Below are 15,895 nucleotides of genomic sequence, written 5' to 3'. Positions count from 1 at the left end.
CAATCATAAATTAGAAAAAGAAAGTAACGGTCTAACTCCAAATATGAGGATCTGTGATTAAATGAGATAAACACTGCAGCCCAACTCTCAAGGACTTTCCTCATTCCTAAATTAATGTTTGGCACCTAAACAGGTCCCAAAGTTTGGTAGCCCACATTCAGTTTTTCAGTAGCCTTGAAGATTACACAATGTAAACAGCATCACAAGTGGAACTTCAGGGCATGGCTCTGCATAAACAGCATAAACAACATAAACCAATATATGTTTGCAGTGCCCAATATTAATTTATATGCATAGAGTAGACTCCATGTGTAGAAAGGACAGCAGGCTGTACTGATGCTTCCATTCCCAGTCATTCAGGATTCCAGATCACAAGGAAACAGAACTCTTCAAGCATAGGCTTCCATGCTCAGATGTTGATGTTCAACACACCACTGGGAGTGTGAACAATAGTCCGTTTGATGTGTGAAACCTTCTTCATGTGTATATATGAAGGGGATTATGAGTCCTGGTTTGCTGGATAAGATCCTGTGTCTTTGGAAGCCCCCAGACAGGATATGAAGACAATAGCAATGCCATGTTCTATTGCTTGTCTCCAGTATCTGGGATTCAGAGGTATAGAAGGAAGTTTCATTGAGGTATTATGGACATTGACTGATGTATTCTACATGAATTTATCTAATCCTTTTAAAAAGCCACAGCCAATGACCCTCATTGCTACCTAAGAGCACAATTAATTATGTACTCTGTTGCACACATTCTTAAGTCAATCCTGAATTTATTGCCAACATATTTCTGGGTCCTAGCACTATGAGAAAGACTGAAGTGGGAGGGGAAAACAAGGAGAATAAAATGTATTAACTCCATCATTTCTATCATGTCTCTTTGCCAGCATTTTAGATGTTTTTCTAAAGTGAAAGTATTATAGTTAACACGTCACCGGCTATTAGATATTGTGACTACAAATTGAAATCTTCCTTATATTCAGTGATATTCATTTCTATATCATTAGACCTTCATTTCAGGTCCATAAAGAAGGAAACACTAAGTTCTCTGTTAGCCTCTTTTTATTGTCAGGTTTAGATGACCTGGGAGACCAGGATTCGAATCCCCACACAGCCATGAAGCTCACTGGGTGACCTTGGGCCAGTCACTGCCTCTCAGCCTCAAAGGGAGGCAATGGTAAACCCCCTCTGAATACCGCTTACCATGAAAACCCAATTCATAGGGTCACCATATGGCGGAAATGACTTGAAGGCAGTCCATTTCCATTTTTTTATTGCTGGTTGTGATATTATGTTTCTGCACATTCATCTTCAAGATGCAATAGGTGAAAGAAACAAGTGACAAATGACAGAAGTAACAAATCTTCAGATGTGAATCTGACTTGTTGGAACATGTGGAACATCTGAAAGAGAGCTGTATCTTCCAATAGTCTCAGCTCCATCTTTCAATAAGATGACAACTTTCATCTTCTGTCATTCTGTACTCAATTTCTCACTTATGGCTTTAAGACACTGAGTATGGAACTGTAACATCAGAACTGGTCCTGAGCTGACGGGTATCCCTTTCACATGGTAAAGGTTCCTAGGGTGAGCAACAGTGTTAGTGCCATTGGTGGAACATTGACTAGAATAAAAAGTAAGGTACTCTAATCCAACACCTTGCATAGGTACCATGCAAGTACATCTGAGAAAATGAATGAAGCATATAGACACGGGGAGGGGGGAGCCAAAAAAGAATAATAAAATTAAAACCTTATACGTACTGATTTCTGCAGACATGTTTTGGAGATTTAAAAAGAAGAAAAAAAATTGTAAGACAGTAAGTTTGAAAGACAAACACCAACATAATAAAATGGTCACTGAACAGAAAACTAGAGGAGTTCATTGCTTAGCACACTGTGTGCTGCTGATTTGGTATAAGAGGAAGATTTTCTTCAGTTTAAGGCACCCACATGAGGCCACCTAGATATATTGCTTCTAGAGCAATATCAACTGAGTAAATGTACTGTGTACTAGGTGTTATAATGGCTCAGTGCAGATGAAACATTTCCAGATCTGATCAATCCTCCAACTTCCTTCCCTTTTCTCTTAGATTATGTGCTTCTACTCATCATTCCTTTCCTGTTCAAATCATCTCTTTTTCTTTTCATTGTTTTACACCTTGCAATCTTCATCATATGTACGTACAACTAGGACCTACTGAATTCATTGGGGCTTAATCCCAGGAAAATGGGGCTAAAGTTGCAGTCTAGAGTTTTAAATCTGCACCAGCCTGAGTGCTAATCATAGATTTAATCAACGTTTCTGTGGTTTCAAACTCTGCTTTAAAGCTAACTATGGTGTAGAACTGGCGCAGATATAATGTTCATTGTCGTTTTGTTGAAAAGAGAGGGAAGAGAGAATTTGAACCAGAAAAGTAAGGAGGAAAGAGGAAAACCATGCAAGCCTGATAAGCTTTCCTCCTGGTCTCCTTCCTACAGTTAAAGATCCAATGTCACCTTAAGTTAAACAATCATGGACTCTAAAAATCTGCATAGCTGCCTTCAGGAGAGTTAAGGAATATATTCCAAGGTGTCCATTTTATATAATGGAATTGTGATGCTCAACCCCACTCCCCACAAACATATTCCTCTGTAAAAAGAAAAAAACACACAGAGGTTTATGGTAAAGATGGTAGTGCAATTTCTCCATTGAATAATGCACAAATATCCATTACTACTGTATCCCCAATCCAATTCTTTCTGGCCCCATCTCTTTCCTCCATGCTTGTTTCATAAATTACAAGACTTTCCTTCTAAGTCATTCACATACACATAAATATCAGGCAGAGATCCAAATTCCTCAAAGTAAAAATAAAAATTGTGTAACAACACATAATAGATTGAATTAAACATTATGCAAATGAAGTTTTCCTGACACAATGGGACATCCCCTTCTCCTCCTTCTGCTCCCCACAAATTTGCTTCTACTTGAGCAGAGACTCAATTAGGGATGGAGGAGAATATTGTTTGGTCAGCATATTTAGCCAAACTGTCTTAATTTGCATTTCCTGGATCAATAGAACGTAATTATCCTTTGGTTTCTGCACTTCTCAGCTCAAAAATTGTGGCAAAATGCATAAGAAAATATGTACTTAAAATGTCTACAGAGAGATAAAATATAAGGTTAAACACATATGTCGTGATAAAATATATATTTAGCTACATACTTCAACACACACTAACACACACATTTTCATATGGATTTTTTTGAATTACACATTAGTGCAGAAATGGGATGGAATCAACTCATGAATAAACCAATGCAAAATTGACATGGACTGCAAATGGACCATTGGTCTCACCTGAAGGGTGATTTTCATAGAAGGACTGCCATCAAGCGGGTTATAGCTCCACCTATCGTCCGAAGGCAAGAATGTTTTTGAAGTCAAGACTAGGGGCATCAGGCCCCTCCCACTCTCCAGTTCATTCGCAGCAAGTCCAAAGAGATATCTAAAGATGCAGGAGAAAAGGCCAACGGGCCTACCAGCAAGAACATAACATAATAGCAACATTCATAATAATATGACTCTAATAGCGAGATAACATTAATAGCAGTCTTGACTTCACTAGGAAATCAACACATAATAGCGTAACAGGAATATATAAAAACCCCAGAAAAATATCTAGATATCCTCCAACTGGGAGGGTCGTGATGGCAGTCCTTCTATGAAAATCACCCTTCAGGTGAGACCAATGGTCCATTTTCCATAGGAGGACTGCCATCAAGCGGGATGTACCAAAGCAGCCCATAACAGGGAGGGACCACCCACATCCTAATCATCATTAAGAACCTGTTGCAATACGCGTCTGCCAAAAGAGGCATCAGCAGAGGCATAACGATCTATTTTGTAATGCCTTATAAACGAATGAGGGGTAGACCAAACAGCAGCTCTACAAATATCAGCAACAGGAATGTTAGTAGCAAAAGCAGCCGTAGTGGCCGCTGACCTAGTGGAATGAGCTGTTATACTAGCTGGAACTGGAAGCTTAAGGGACTCATAGGCTAAGGTAATACATGCCCGCAACCAGCGGGATAAGGTGGAATTAGCTACTTTATGCCCCATAGAACGTGGATGAAAGGATACAAACAAAGACTCAGTCCGTCGTATATCCTGGGTCCTGTTCAGGTAAGTCTTGAGAGCCCTCCGAACATCCAATGAATGCCAAGCCTTCTCTAGAGGATGGGTAGGATTCGGGCAAAATGAAGGAAGCACAATGTCCTGATTGCAATGGAAAACTGAATGACCTTGGGACGGAAGGCAGGATCAGTTTTCAGCACAACAGAGTCCTTGTGAAAAACACAGAGATGGCGGGCAGAAGACAGTGCGCCCAGTTCCGAAACTCATCTCGCGGAGGTGATCGCGATCAGGAACAGGACCTTAAATGACAACAGACGTAAAGGCACAGTCCGAAGGGGCTTGAACAGAGGGCGTTGTAAAGCCTGTAGGACCTTTGACAGACTATGAGGGAAAACGGTGGACTACAGCCGGTGAGCATAACACGGTTCCCCTCAGAAAATGTTTGATGAACGGGTGCGAGGCAATAGGAGCACCAGTGGAGGACACTGAAAGGATGGACGACAGAGTGGACGCATGTCTATGTAAAGTGTTGGGTCTAAGTCCCATCAGGAGGCCCCTATGAAGGAATTGTAGTATCTGTTGTATTGTGGCCTGAGAAGGATCAAGGTGTTGGGACTGACACCACCTGGAGAATGCCACCCAAGTATGTTGATATATACGACTAGTAGATGGACGTCTCGAGGCCAAGATAATGTCAATAACAGCATCAGAGAGGCCAGCAGCCCTTAAATGTCCCCGTTCAAAAGCCACGCTGTTAGCTTGAGCCAATTGGGATCCTGATGCAAGATTAGGCCCTGGAATAAGAGGTCTGGCCTGACCGGGAGCGGCCAAGGGTCCGTCACTGACATGGCAAGGAGCTCCAAGAACCACGGTCGACGGGGCCAATATGGAGCTATCAGAACCAGTTTGGCCCTCTCGCGTCGTGCCTTCCTCAAGGTTCTGGTTAACAGTGGTATTGGAGGGAAGGCGTACAATAGGCCATCCGGCCACGGTAGCGACAGGGCATCCACCGCTTCCGCAGTCTTGTCCAGGTATTGAGCGAAGTACCTGGGTAGTTGGCAATTGCGACTGGAGGCAAATAGGTCGACTGAGAAGGCGCCGAACCGACACTCGCGAAGATGGAAAACGGTCGGATGAAGTTTCCATTCTCCCGGAAAGACCTGTTGTCTGCTGAGCCAGTCTGCTGTCACATTCCAAATTCCTCTGAGATGTTCTGCTTTCAAGGATTGCAGATGTTGCTCTGCCCAGTCAAATATGAGGGAAGACAGGTTCAGCAGAGGACGGGACCTGGTCCCCCCTTGTCTGTTTAAATGAGATTTGGCACACGTGTTGTCCGTTCGAATGAGAACATGGTCCAAGTGGAACAGAGATTGAAAATGGAGCAGAGCTAAGTGGACAGCCTTCAATTCCAGCCAATTGATGCTCTGAGTCTGCTCTGCTGTGGTCCAAACCCACTGAACAAACTGGGAGTTGCAGTGGGCTCCCCAGCCGAGGAGACTGGCATCTGTGGTGATGATAGTCCTGCGGGGTTCTCTGAATGGAGTGCCCTGGGTGAGGTGATGAACCCTCATCCACCAGTGGAATGACAGACGCAGTGATGAGCTCAGGGGGATTGCTCGATGGTTTGAGTTGGCGATGTCCTGCTGAAATGGTAACAAAGCCCACTGGAGTGGGCGCGTGTGAGCTCAAGCCCATGGCACAATATGGATGGTGGACACCAACATTCCGAGGGCCCTGGCCAGAAGCATGACGTCTACGGTTGTGTGGCGCATCAGAGACTGAGCGATGTCTGTGATGGCAGTTATGCGGTCTGGAGACAGGGACACCGTCGCCTGCAGTGTGTCCAACATCGCCCCTAGATGTTGTAGACGTTGGGTTGGTTGGAGATGGCTTTTGTCGAAATTGACTAGCCAGCCGTAGGCCTGCAAAACATGGAGCGTGAGCGTTAGATGGCGATGAGCCAGCTCCCTGGAACTCGCCCGTATTAAAAGATCGTCCAAATAGGGGTAGATATGGACCCCTTGAAGTCGGAGATAAGCCACTAGTATGAGTAGCACCTTGGTAAATACTCTCGGGGCAGAAGAGAGGCCGAACGGCATAGCTCGATATTGAAAATGCTGGGAGCTGAAGGCAAATCGAAGGAATTTTCTGTGGGCTACGCAGGAAGTAGAGGTACCTCTGTGCCCCTGGTACTGACCTCTGCCTGGGAAACGCTGGTTCCAGCCCCCCCTGGAGGCACGGAAAGTATAGGTTCGGAATTCACGGCCTCGTCCCCCGGGCCGCGTTCCTTGAAAGGGCTGGGTCGTGCGGTATGAGGGGAAACGCCTGAAAGGCCTGTGATCAACGTTCTTAACAGTAGCCAGAACAGGCTTTCGAGCATCCTTGGGGTCAACAAGCACTGCCTTTAGGGCTTCCTCGCTGAAGAGTAAAGATCCAGAATAAGGTGCCCTTGATAAATTAACTCTGGCTATAGAGTCAGCTTGCCAATGACGGAGCCATAGGGTCCGTCGAGCGACTACCTGAGCTGCCATAGCTCGTGCTCCCAGTTGATTTGCGTCCAAGGTGGCATCAGCTACAAACACCGCTGTCTTGCGCAATTTTATCAGTGACCTCCTCAGAGATACAGGATCGGGATTAGTATCCTCTAAAAGGTCATCCAACCACATCATAGCTGCCCTGGAAAAAATGGAAGCTGATGCAGAGGCTCGCATGGAGAAGGCGGTGGCCTCATGATTCTTGCGTAAGGCAAAGTCCAGCCTCCGCTCAGTGGCGTCCTTTAGATGGGAATCTCCTTCCCTCGGCAAAAGGGATCTAGAGACTAGACTGGAGATCGGCTTGTCTATGCCAGGAACGGCCAGTCTGCTGGTAAAGTCCGGAGCCAGAGAATAAAGTCTGTCCGCAAGGGCATTGAAGCAGCGAGTTTGTAATGGATGAGACCATTCGTTGTTGGCCAGTTTAGCAATGGGATCTGGCACCGGAAGGTAGTGCTCTGCTGGTGCGGGGGATTTCAAGACCCTGGCCCCTTTAATAGCGGTAGTGGTATTATTATTTATTTATTTATTTATTTATTAAATTTATATACTGCCCGACTAGCAATAGCTCTCTGGGCGGTGAACATAAAATAGCATAAAAATACAATGAATAACAAAATAATACTAAAATACAATCATCAATCCAATACAATAAACATTTAAAAAAGTAAATCAGCGTAACTTAAAATGCTTCAGAGAATAGGAAGGTTTTGACCTGGCGCCGGAAGGAGAGCAGAGTCGGCGCCAGGCGTACTTCCTCGGGGAGACTGTTCCATAGTTCGGGGGCCACCACTGAGAAGGCCCTAGATCTTGTCATCACCCTCCGGGCCTCCCTGTGAGTTGGAACCCGGAGGAGGGCCTTCGTAGCAGAACGTAGTGCACGGGCTGGTTCATATCGGAAGAGGCGTTCCGCAAGGTATCTTGGTCCCGCACCGTATAAGGCTTTATAGGTTAGTACCAACACTTTGAATCTAGCCCGGAAACATACTGGCAACCAGTGCAAGCTGGCCAGAACAGGTGTTATATGCTTGGACCGCTTGGTCCTTGTCAGCAATCTGGCTGCCGCATTTTGCACTAGTTGTAGCTTACGAACTGTCTTCAAAGGTAGTCCTACGTAAAGCGCATTACAGTAATCCAAACGTGAGGATACCAGAGCATGTACCACTGATGTAAGGTCCTCTTTACTCAAATAGGGACGTAGCTGGGCTACCACCCGAAGTTGGTAAAACGCATTCCTAACCACCGAGGCTACTTGAGCCTCAAGTGAGAGGGAAGAGTCTAAAAAGACTCCCAGACTACGAACCCGGTCCTTTAGGGGGAGTGTAACCCCGTCCAGGACAGGGTATATATCCACCATCCGATCAGAGAACCCGTCCACCAACAGCATCTCAGTCTTGTCTGGATTGAGCTTCAGTTTGTTAACTCTCATCCAGTCCATTGTCGCGGCCAGGCAACGGTTCAGCAAATCGACAGCCTCACCTGAAGAAGATGAAAAGGAGAAGTAGAGCTGTGTGTCATCAGCATACTGATGACAACGCACTCCAAAACTCCTGATGACCTCTCCCAACGGCTTCATGTAGATATTAAAAAGCAGGGGGGACAAAACTGACCCCTGCGGGACCCCATATTGGAGAGCCCGCGGTGTCGAGCAATGTTCCCCAAGCACTACCTTCTGGAGACGACCCGCCAAGTAGGAGCGGAACCACTGCCAAGCAGTACCTCCAACTCCCAACTCCGCGAGCCTCTCCAGAAGGATACCATGGTCGATGGTATCAAAAGCCGCTGAGAGATCAAGGAGAATCAACAGAGTTACACTCCCTCTGTCTCTTTCCCGACATAGGTCATCGTACAGGGCGACCAAGGCTGTCTCAGTGCCAAAACCGGGCCTAAAACCCGATTGAAATGGATCTAGATAATCAGTTTCATCCAATAGCGCCTGGAGCTGGCCAGCAACCACCCGTTCCAAGACCTTGCCCAGGAATGGAACATTCGCCACTGGCCTGTAGCTGTTAAAATTGTCTGGGTCCAAGGAAGGCTTTTTCAGGAGTGGTCTCACCACTGCCTCTTTCAGACAGCCCGGGACCACTCTCTCTCGTAAAGAGGCATTTATCACTTCCTTGGCCCAGCTACCTGTTCCATTCCTGCTAGTTTTTATCAGCCAGGAGGGGCAAGGATCCAGTACTGAAGTGGTTGCATGTACCTGTCCAAGCACCTTGTCCACATCCTCGAGTTGAACCAACTGAAGCTCATCCAACAAAACAGGACAAGACTGTGCTCCGGACATCTCACTAGGATCTACTGCTATAACTTGAGAGTCTAGGTCCTGGCGGATACATGAGATCTTATTCTGGAAGTGATCGGCAAACTGATTACAGCGGGCCTCCGATGATTCCACCGTGTCCGGAGGGTTTGAATGGAGAAGCCCCCGGACAACTCGAAAGAGCTCCGCTGGGTGGCGAAGAGATGATTTAATAGTGGCAGCAAAATGATGTTTTTTAGCTGCCTTCACTGCTCCTACATAGAGCTTAGTCGAAGCACTAACCAGCGCATAATTGTATCCGTCGGGAGTTCGTCTCCATTTCCGCTCAAGCCACCTCCTATCTTGCTTCATCGCTCTCAGCTCCGGAGTATACCATGGAGCTGTATGAGCTCTACACAGGAGAGGGCGTGCAGGAGCGATCGTGTTTACAGCCCGGGTCATCTCCATATTCCACAGAGCGACCAGGGCTTCAGCAGGAGCGCCAGTCCTATCAGCCGGAAAATCCCCCAGAGCCCTTTGAAAACCTTCAGGATCCATTAGTCTCCAGGGGCGGACCATTTTAATAGGTCCCCCACCCTTGCAGAGGGAAGAGGTAGCTGCCAGTTGTGTAGCTTGGAGACCAAGGGTGTGCAATACTCTGCGAGCAAGAGGCTGATAATCTGAGGCATCAAACAGGCGATAAGATGTATCCTCGTGTTCCGAATGATCACTCCATTCGTCTCCTTCGGCTTGTACAGCAAAGGGTGACTCTTCCCCACAAGAAACATCATCAATAAATCTGCCTCTGGCAATGTCAAAAGGATTTGGGAAGCATGATGGATTTGCCTCATTACATACATAGTGGTCCATACTGTGCTGAGGTATGGCGGGGACTTGTGGCAGTGACTGTGTTTGAGTAAAAAATGACAGCATGCCTTGTAGTTGTGATAGGAACTCATGAGACAGCTGCAGCCCCGGTGAAGCGGATGGTTGCGCTTGTAGAGGCGGCCCAGTAGGCTGTGACAATGGATAAGCCCTGGGCGGTAATATGGGAGGGGGCTGGCTGGTAGTTGGCTGTTCAGGAAACCCAGCGAAGTCCTCCTCCTCGGAGGAAGCAGTGGGAGAGTGAAATAGATTCGTTAACTGTTCCTGGGCTGCTCCATCGGAAGCCGGAACAGAAACATAGCGTGGGCGCTTGGTTTTGCTGTGGCTGGAAAGATGTTTTGTTTTGGCAACCGCTTTGGTGTGCTTATGCTTGACCGCCTTAGATGGTTTCGGCTTGGCTATCTGAGTCGTTGCTGGCTGTTCCGCCATCTTATATTTTCTATGGGTTTCAGCACACGGCCACGGATGGGGCAGAATGCACAGACCCAAACAGGCTCAGTACACGGCAACGGATGGGGCAGAATACACTGGCAGATGGCTAAGTACATGGCCATGGATGGGGCAGAATGTACAATGTTAATAGCGTTGGTACACGGCCTCGGATGGGGCAGAATGTACAGTATCGACAGCCTTGGTACACGGCCACAGATGGGGCAGAATGTACAGTTCAGACAGTCCTGGTACACGGCCACGAATGGGGCAGAATGTACAGTTCAAACAGCCTGGTGCACAGCCACAGCCTTGATGATACAGTCACAAAAGTACAGGTTCAAATAGTTGCAGTGATCAGATAGATGCAAGAAGCAGCAGCAGTAGTCGTGTGGTAGAGGAGTCCGTGCAGAACTATAGGATCCTATCTGCAGCACACATACAAGGAGCCCTTGCCAGCTAAACCCCCCCTTTGTTTAGTACTGAATAAACTGAACAGAAAGGGCGGGAAAAAAGGGACAAACAAAATGGCGCCCGTAAAATGAGTGGGAAAACTTTTAATCAAAAATGGCGGAATATGAAGAAGGAGCAATGGCGGATACTAAGGAGCACCAGCAAACTAAAAAGGGGTTGCCGAGCACAGCCTCAAATACGTGCTGTGGCCGTGGGGCTGATAAACGAAATCGCGGCTCTAAAAGCCAGGCAGGAGAGACTCTATCAGGGAAGCAGGATGGCCGGTGAAATGCTGAAGCAGCTGAGGCAGTAGCAGAGGCACGAGCCACAGCCGCCGGCTGCAGAGACCGTCGCGGCAAGATTTTTAAAGCCGCGGAACGAGTCCAGGAAGTCAGGGCAGCCCAAGGATAAGAGCTGCTAAGAGGTAAGGTAGGAGAGCCGCAGCCACAGGCTCCTGGAGGGGGAGTTTTAAAGGGACCGCCGCGAGGAAAAAAGCCGCAGTCGTACCGGGAAGGCAGCAACCCAAACAGCCAGGGACTAAAAACAAAAGGGAGCCGCCAGAGCAGGCTCCTGTGGGAGACGTGAGTCCGTAAGGGCACGAAACAAGCGGCGGGTAAAGCAGGGAGCTGCAGCGCAAGCTCCCGCCTGAGAAAAGAGAGAACCGCAGCCGCGGTCTCTCTAAGAGCCGTTAGGCTAAAACCTTGGAAAAAAACGGTCCGGGCAAGGGAGAAACCCCCCCAAGGAATTCCCCAGGAATAACGAAACAAAACGATGTTAAATACAAGACAGAGGGAAGGAAAGAACGTGGAATACACAGACAACAAAACCTCCACACCCTGTCAGACAAATACACAAAAACCACAAAAGACTTAGCTAGAAGCTACGCTATCAGCAATATCAAACTTGTTCGGTACGAAGGCAAGAATGAACTGGAGAGTGGGAGGGGCCTGACGCCCCTAGTCTTGACTTCAAAAACATTCTTGCCTTCGGACGATAGGTGGAGCTATAACCCGCTTGATGGCAGTCCTCCTATGGAAAATAACAGAGCTTGGAAAAGTTACTTTTTTGAACTACAACTCCCATCAGCTCCAGCCAGCATGGCCACTGGATTGGGCTGATGGGAGTTGTAGTTCAAAAAAGTAACTTTTCCAAGCTCTGGAAAATAAGACTGATTTGTCCATCCCTACATACAACCCAATCAATGAAGAACAGAATAAGTACATTTCCAAATGCAGAACTGAGAAATTTTAAGACAGAGATTATGTACATAATACCTCAGATGGTGTGTAATTTAAATACTTCTAAGTTTTTCCACTGAGTACATTTAAGGATTTTCAATGGTAATTGTCATGAACTGCTCCCATTTCAGTCCCAGGACTCAATTTCCAAACCCAGGGCAATTGATCCTGGCTAGGCATAAACCCATGCCTCCCTTACCAGGGTGAGTAAACCAACACCAACCCTGCAAGGCAGTAGACTGCCACCACTCCTTAATCTGATCACCCACTCTGGGCCAAGGGGAAACCCAAAGTGCCAGAAATAGACCTGCCACAGATTCTAAATACAAGAGCCAAAGGTGTACTACTTATCCTGGAGCCTTAGGCAAAATATCCCAATATACAGTAGTACATGGTTAAATGGCCAAGGTGCTGGATTTACAGCCAAATCTCCCCTGCAATGAACACACACTGGTAAATAAGAAGTAGCGTTATTAAATAAAATATAAGTGCACAAACACAGCAGCAAAATAGGTCCTTAAAACCCACACTCCTGAGGGCCAGGTAAAATACAGAGAGTTACAGTCACAGACAAAAATAACAAAACTGTCTAGCCTAATCTATACTTACAATAGAGGTAAACAGCAAACCACCTCACGGTTCCATATCTCCCCAGAGATGCATAGCCTGGATAGCAGATGGAACCCCACCTAGGTAGCATCAGTAGCCACAGAAGAACATTGGGGTACAAAGGCTAAGGTCTGAATGCTATTCTTATGGGAAAATGCCCAGCAACAGCCAGGAATTAATTAGCTAGTCAGGGGGCTTTCTGATGATGAAATCTTCTGGAGCTTTTGTGCCTAACGGTCACGCTCTCACCAATCTTCCCAGGCCTTGAAGTACTAGTCTCCACAGATAAGCAAGTGTTCTTGCTTGTAGCTTAATCAACTAGCTTCAGGTGTGAGAACTGCAAACTCATGGCCTTCACAGAACCCCATTTCAGGCAAGATATTTCCCCTCACAATTCCTTGCCTCAGAACCATTTTAGAAACCAAGTGTTCTTGACAGTAATGATTATTCATTTGCTGTCTCATGGTAGTGCTAAAAATCACACAATTGTGCAGGAGACATTTTTGCTCAGTTCTACTACACAACATAAGGCTACTCGGAGAATGTAATAACAAAGGGATTTACATAAAATATACTTAGCACAGCTATCTTACACAAGAGGCTATAATCAGAGCTTGGAAAAGTTACTTTTTTGAACTACAACTCCCATCAGCCCCAGCCAGCACAGTGCTGGCTGGGGCTGATGGGAGTTGTAGTTCAAAAAAGTAACTTTTCCAAGCTCTGGGTACATCTTCTATCACCAAAACACAGCTTTATTAAATTCTTCTCTTACATTTTCTCCTTTGAAAGTTAGCTCATGGACCAAGTTGACATGTTCATACTACAAAAACTGGCTTTTATGTCTACTGTATTAGAAAATATTTCAATGACTTTTTATTTTTTTAATTTTGGAGCTAGATTTCTTCATATTATTAAGAACCCAGAGACTGGATTCTTGATACTGCCAATTATGTACTATGAAAACCTTCCCCAAACTGGTGCACTACCGATGTTTTGGCCTATAACTTCCTTTATCCCCAGTCAGCATGGCTGTGCTTGCTGAGGGTGATGAGTGTTGTAGTCCAAACGTCTGGAGAAAACAACTAGGTGAGGAAAAACATATGAAATACTGCTGGAAAGGTCTCCTTTAAAAAATAAACAAAGAAAACTAGATCAGCGACATATACACTTCTGTGTTTCCCTCCTGATAGTTTAATTATGTCATAGCACGTGGATTGATATGCTTTAAATCATATCTTTACAGTTAGGGAAGGGCAACGCTTTCAAGGCTTTGGAAGATTATGGAAGTATATGAAAAAACAATAGTAGATATACAAAACAAAATCTTACTGTTTTTGGTGGGATCTTTCACCACAGCGTTTGTTTTGGCTGCATCGTCAGCCAGTTTTCTGTAGTTATTTTTTAAACCAAGGAGATTTTTATTGAGATCTCTGATTCTCGCCAGTACATCATTCGCAGTATCATTAGCTTGCCTGGCTTTGTCTTTGACTGCTTGTACCTTGGCTGCTGTATCTGTATTCAGGAGGGGTGGGGGAGGGGAGAGAGAGGCTTGTCACGGATTGTATGCAGAGATACCCATCTTGGTTAGAATTATTCATATGTAACAGGACTCTGCTGTGGACAAATCCCTTTGATTCTGAAGAGAATATAGGGGCGTAGAGAGGAACACAAGAAGCTGCTTGATGGTCTGTCTAGTTCTGTATTGGTGATGCAGGGTTGCAGTGGTTCTCCAGGGTTTTAGGCAGGAGTCCTTTCCAGCTCTACCTGGAAATGCCAGGGATTGAACCTTGGCCTTCTTGCATGCAAAGTATGCAAAGCATGTGCTCTACCACTAAGCTGTGGCCATTTCCTCTTGATGCAGTTAAGCGCAAAATCATTGTTTAGATAGGGTAACCTAACCCTAAAATAAACATTAAATATAGTTATATTCACCTACTCTAAAAGACTAGACCATGACGGCCAGTGTGGTGTAGTGGTTAGAATGTCGGACTGGAACCTGGGAGACCAGGGTTCAAATCTCCACTCGGCCATGAAGCTCACTGGGTGACCTTGGGCCAGTCACTGTCTCTCAGCCTAACCTACCTCACAGGGTTGTTGTGAGGATAAAATTAGGAGAAGGAGGACCATGTTTGTACACCACCTTGAGCTACTTGGAGGGAAGGCGGGATGTAAATATAATAAATAAATAAAATATATTATCCAGATCATACTATCATACAACTTGTTTGCATGTTCTCACTACATTGCAATGAAATCTCATCACATTGCAATATGATGTCATCAGTACATGTGACCATCATATATTGCTAGGATTGGCCTGGCTCAATAGTTAATGAAGGAAAAATTGTCAGTGGAACAGAGCCGTGTGTTATCAGGTTTTTCGTGAAATCTGAGCAATGCAATGCAAACACATATTAACTGAACTGGCCAGGAGTTTACGTGAATAATGTCTGAAATCTAAACTTTCATATTATAAAAATTGAGACATTTCATTTTAATGGGGGCCAGCTTCTGGGCATGGTTTCATAAATCACCACCACCACTGTCACAAAAGAACAACAGCCACCTGTCACCTGCACTGGCAAAGGAAAGAGCACAGATGCTTCTGAGCTAGTTTAATTAGATCACAACTTTGTTGAATCAGAGAAGTCTGTGATCCAGTATCTTTTTGGCACACTGAAGATATCATGCTGAGCATTATATAACTCAGTTCGTCTGTCTTTCCCACTACACCACACAGAAGAGTTCTTTCCAATAGGAAGCATGGCAACATATCTATGATGTCATGCCAGTTTGCTCCATATGGATAGAATACTGCCAGCAGATCTTGGCTTCTGTTTACCTCTTTTGGATGCAAAGTGTCTCAGTCAATTTCAGTTTTCTACATGTAGAGATGTTTGATATTTCTGCGGAAATTATGAGTTTTGCCTAAGTAGATAATTTACTCTTTGAAAACTTGCTCTTCTCTCTGTTATGTTGCTATAGCAGTAGCAAGGAGAGGTACTTTGGAAAAATGGGCTAAAGGAAATGATGGATTGGCTAGCAGTGTGTTGTCTTTCATTCCTTGAAAAAAATAGTAATTTCCAGAACTGGCCTTCTAAGAATGACAGAAAATGACAGCTCCTGTCAGGCCAAAGAAAAAATGAATACCAAGTATTCCTTCTTCTGTGGCACACAGAACTCAAAGCATCCTCAAAGAGCTAAAACAGTTAAGACACACCCAGGGTGGAGGACACATATGAAAATGTATATTATGCTCACTTTTCCCCCCAAAAAAGTAAACAATAAAACTCAGAAGTGTATTTGAGCCACAGGAGCCAGAACTTCAGCACTACTTATTAGGACTAAGCCCTGTTTGTGGGTTATGAAAGGAGACTCCCCCTTTT

At 45.4% G+C, this 15,895-nt stretch overlaps 1 protein-coding gene across 10 annotated transcripts in view; it reads right to left on the bottom strand.

The window, feature by feature from the left end:
- Positions 1 to 15,895, bottom strand: part of LAMA2 (laminin subunit alpha 2) — a 748,112-nt gene that overhangs the window by 104,405 nt on the left and 627,812 nt on the right. For all 10 annotated transcript variants that reach the window (XM_061623807.1, XM_061623808.1, XM_061623810.1 and 7 more), the window contains one exon: positions 13,839 to 14,021. In XM_061623807.1, the coding sequence (XP_061479791.1) occupies positions 13,839 to 14,021 (183 nt within the window). The remainder of the gene's footprint in view (positions 1 to 13,838; positions 14,022 to 15,895) is intronic.

The sequence above is a fragment of the Rhineura floridana genome, chromosome 4 (assembly GCF_030035675.1).
Source record: "Rhineura floridana isolate rRhiFlo1 chromosome 4, rRhiFlo1.hap2, whole genome shotgun sequence".
Taxonomy (NCBI): domain Eukaryota; kingdom Metazoa; phylum Chordata; class Lepidosauria; order Squamata; family Rhineuridae; genus Rhineura; species Rhineura floridana.
This window is presented reverse-complemented; position numbering and strand designations above follow the sequence as displayed.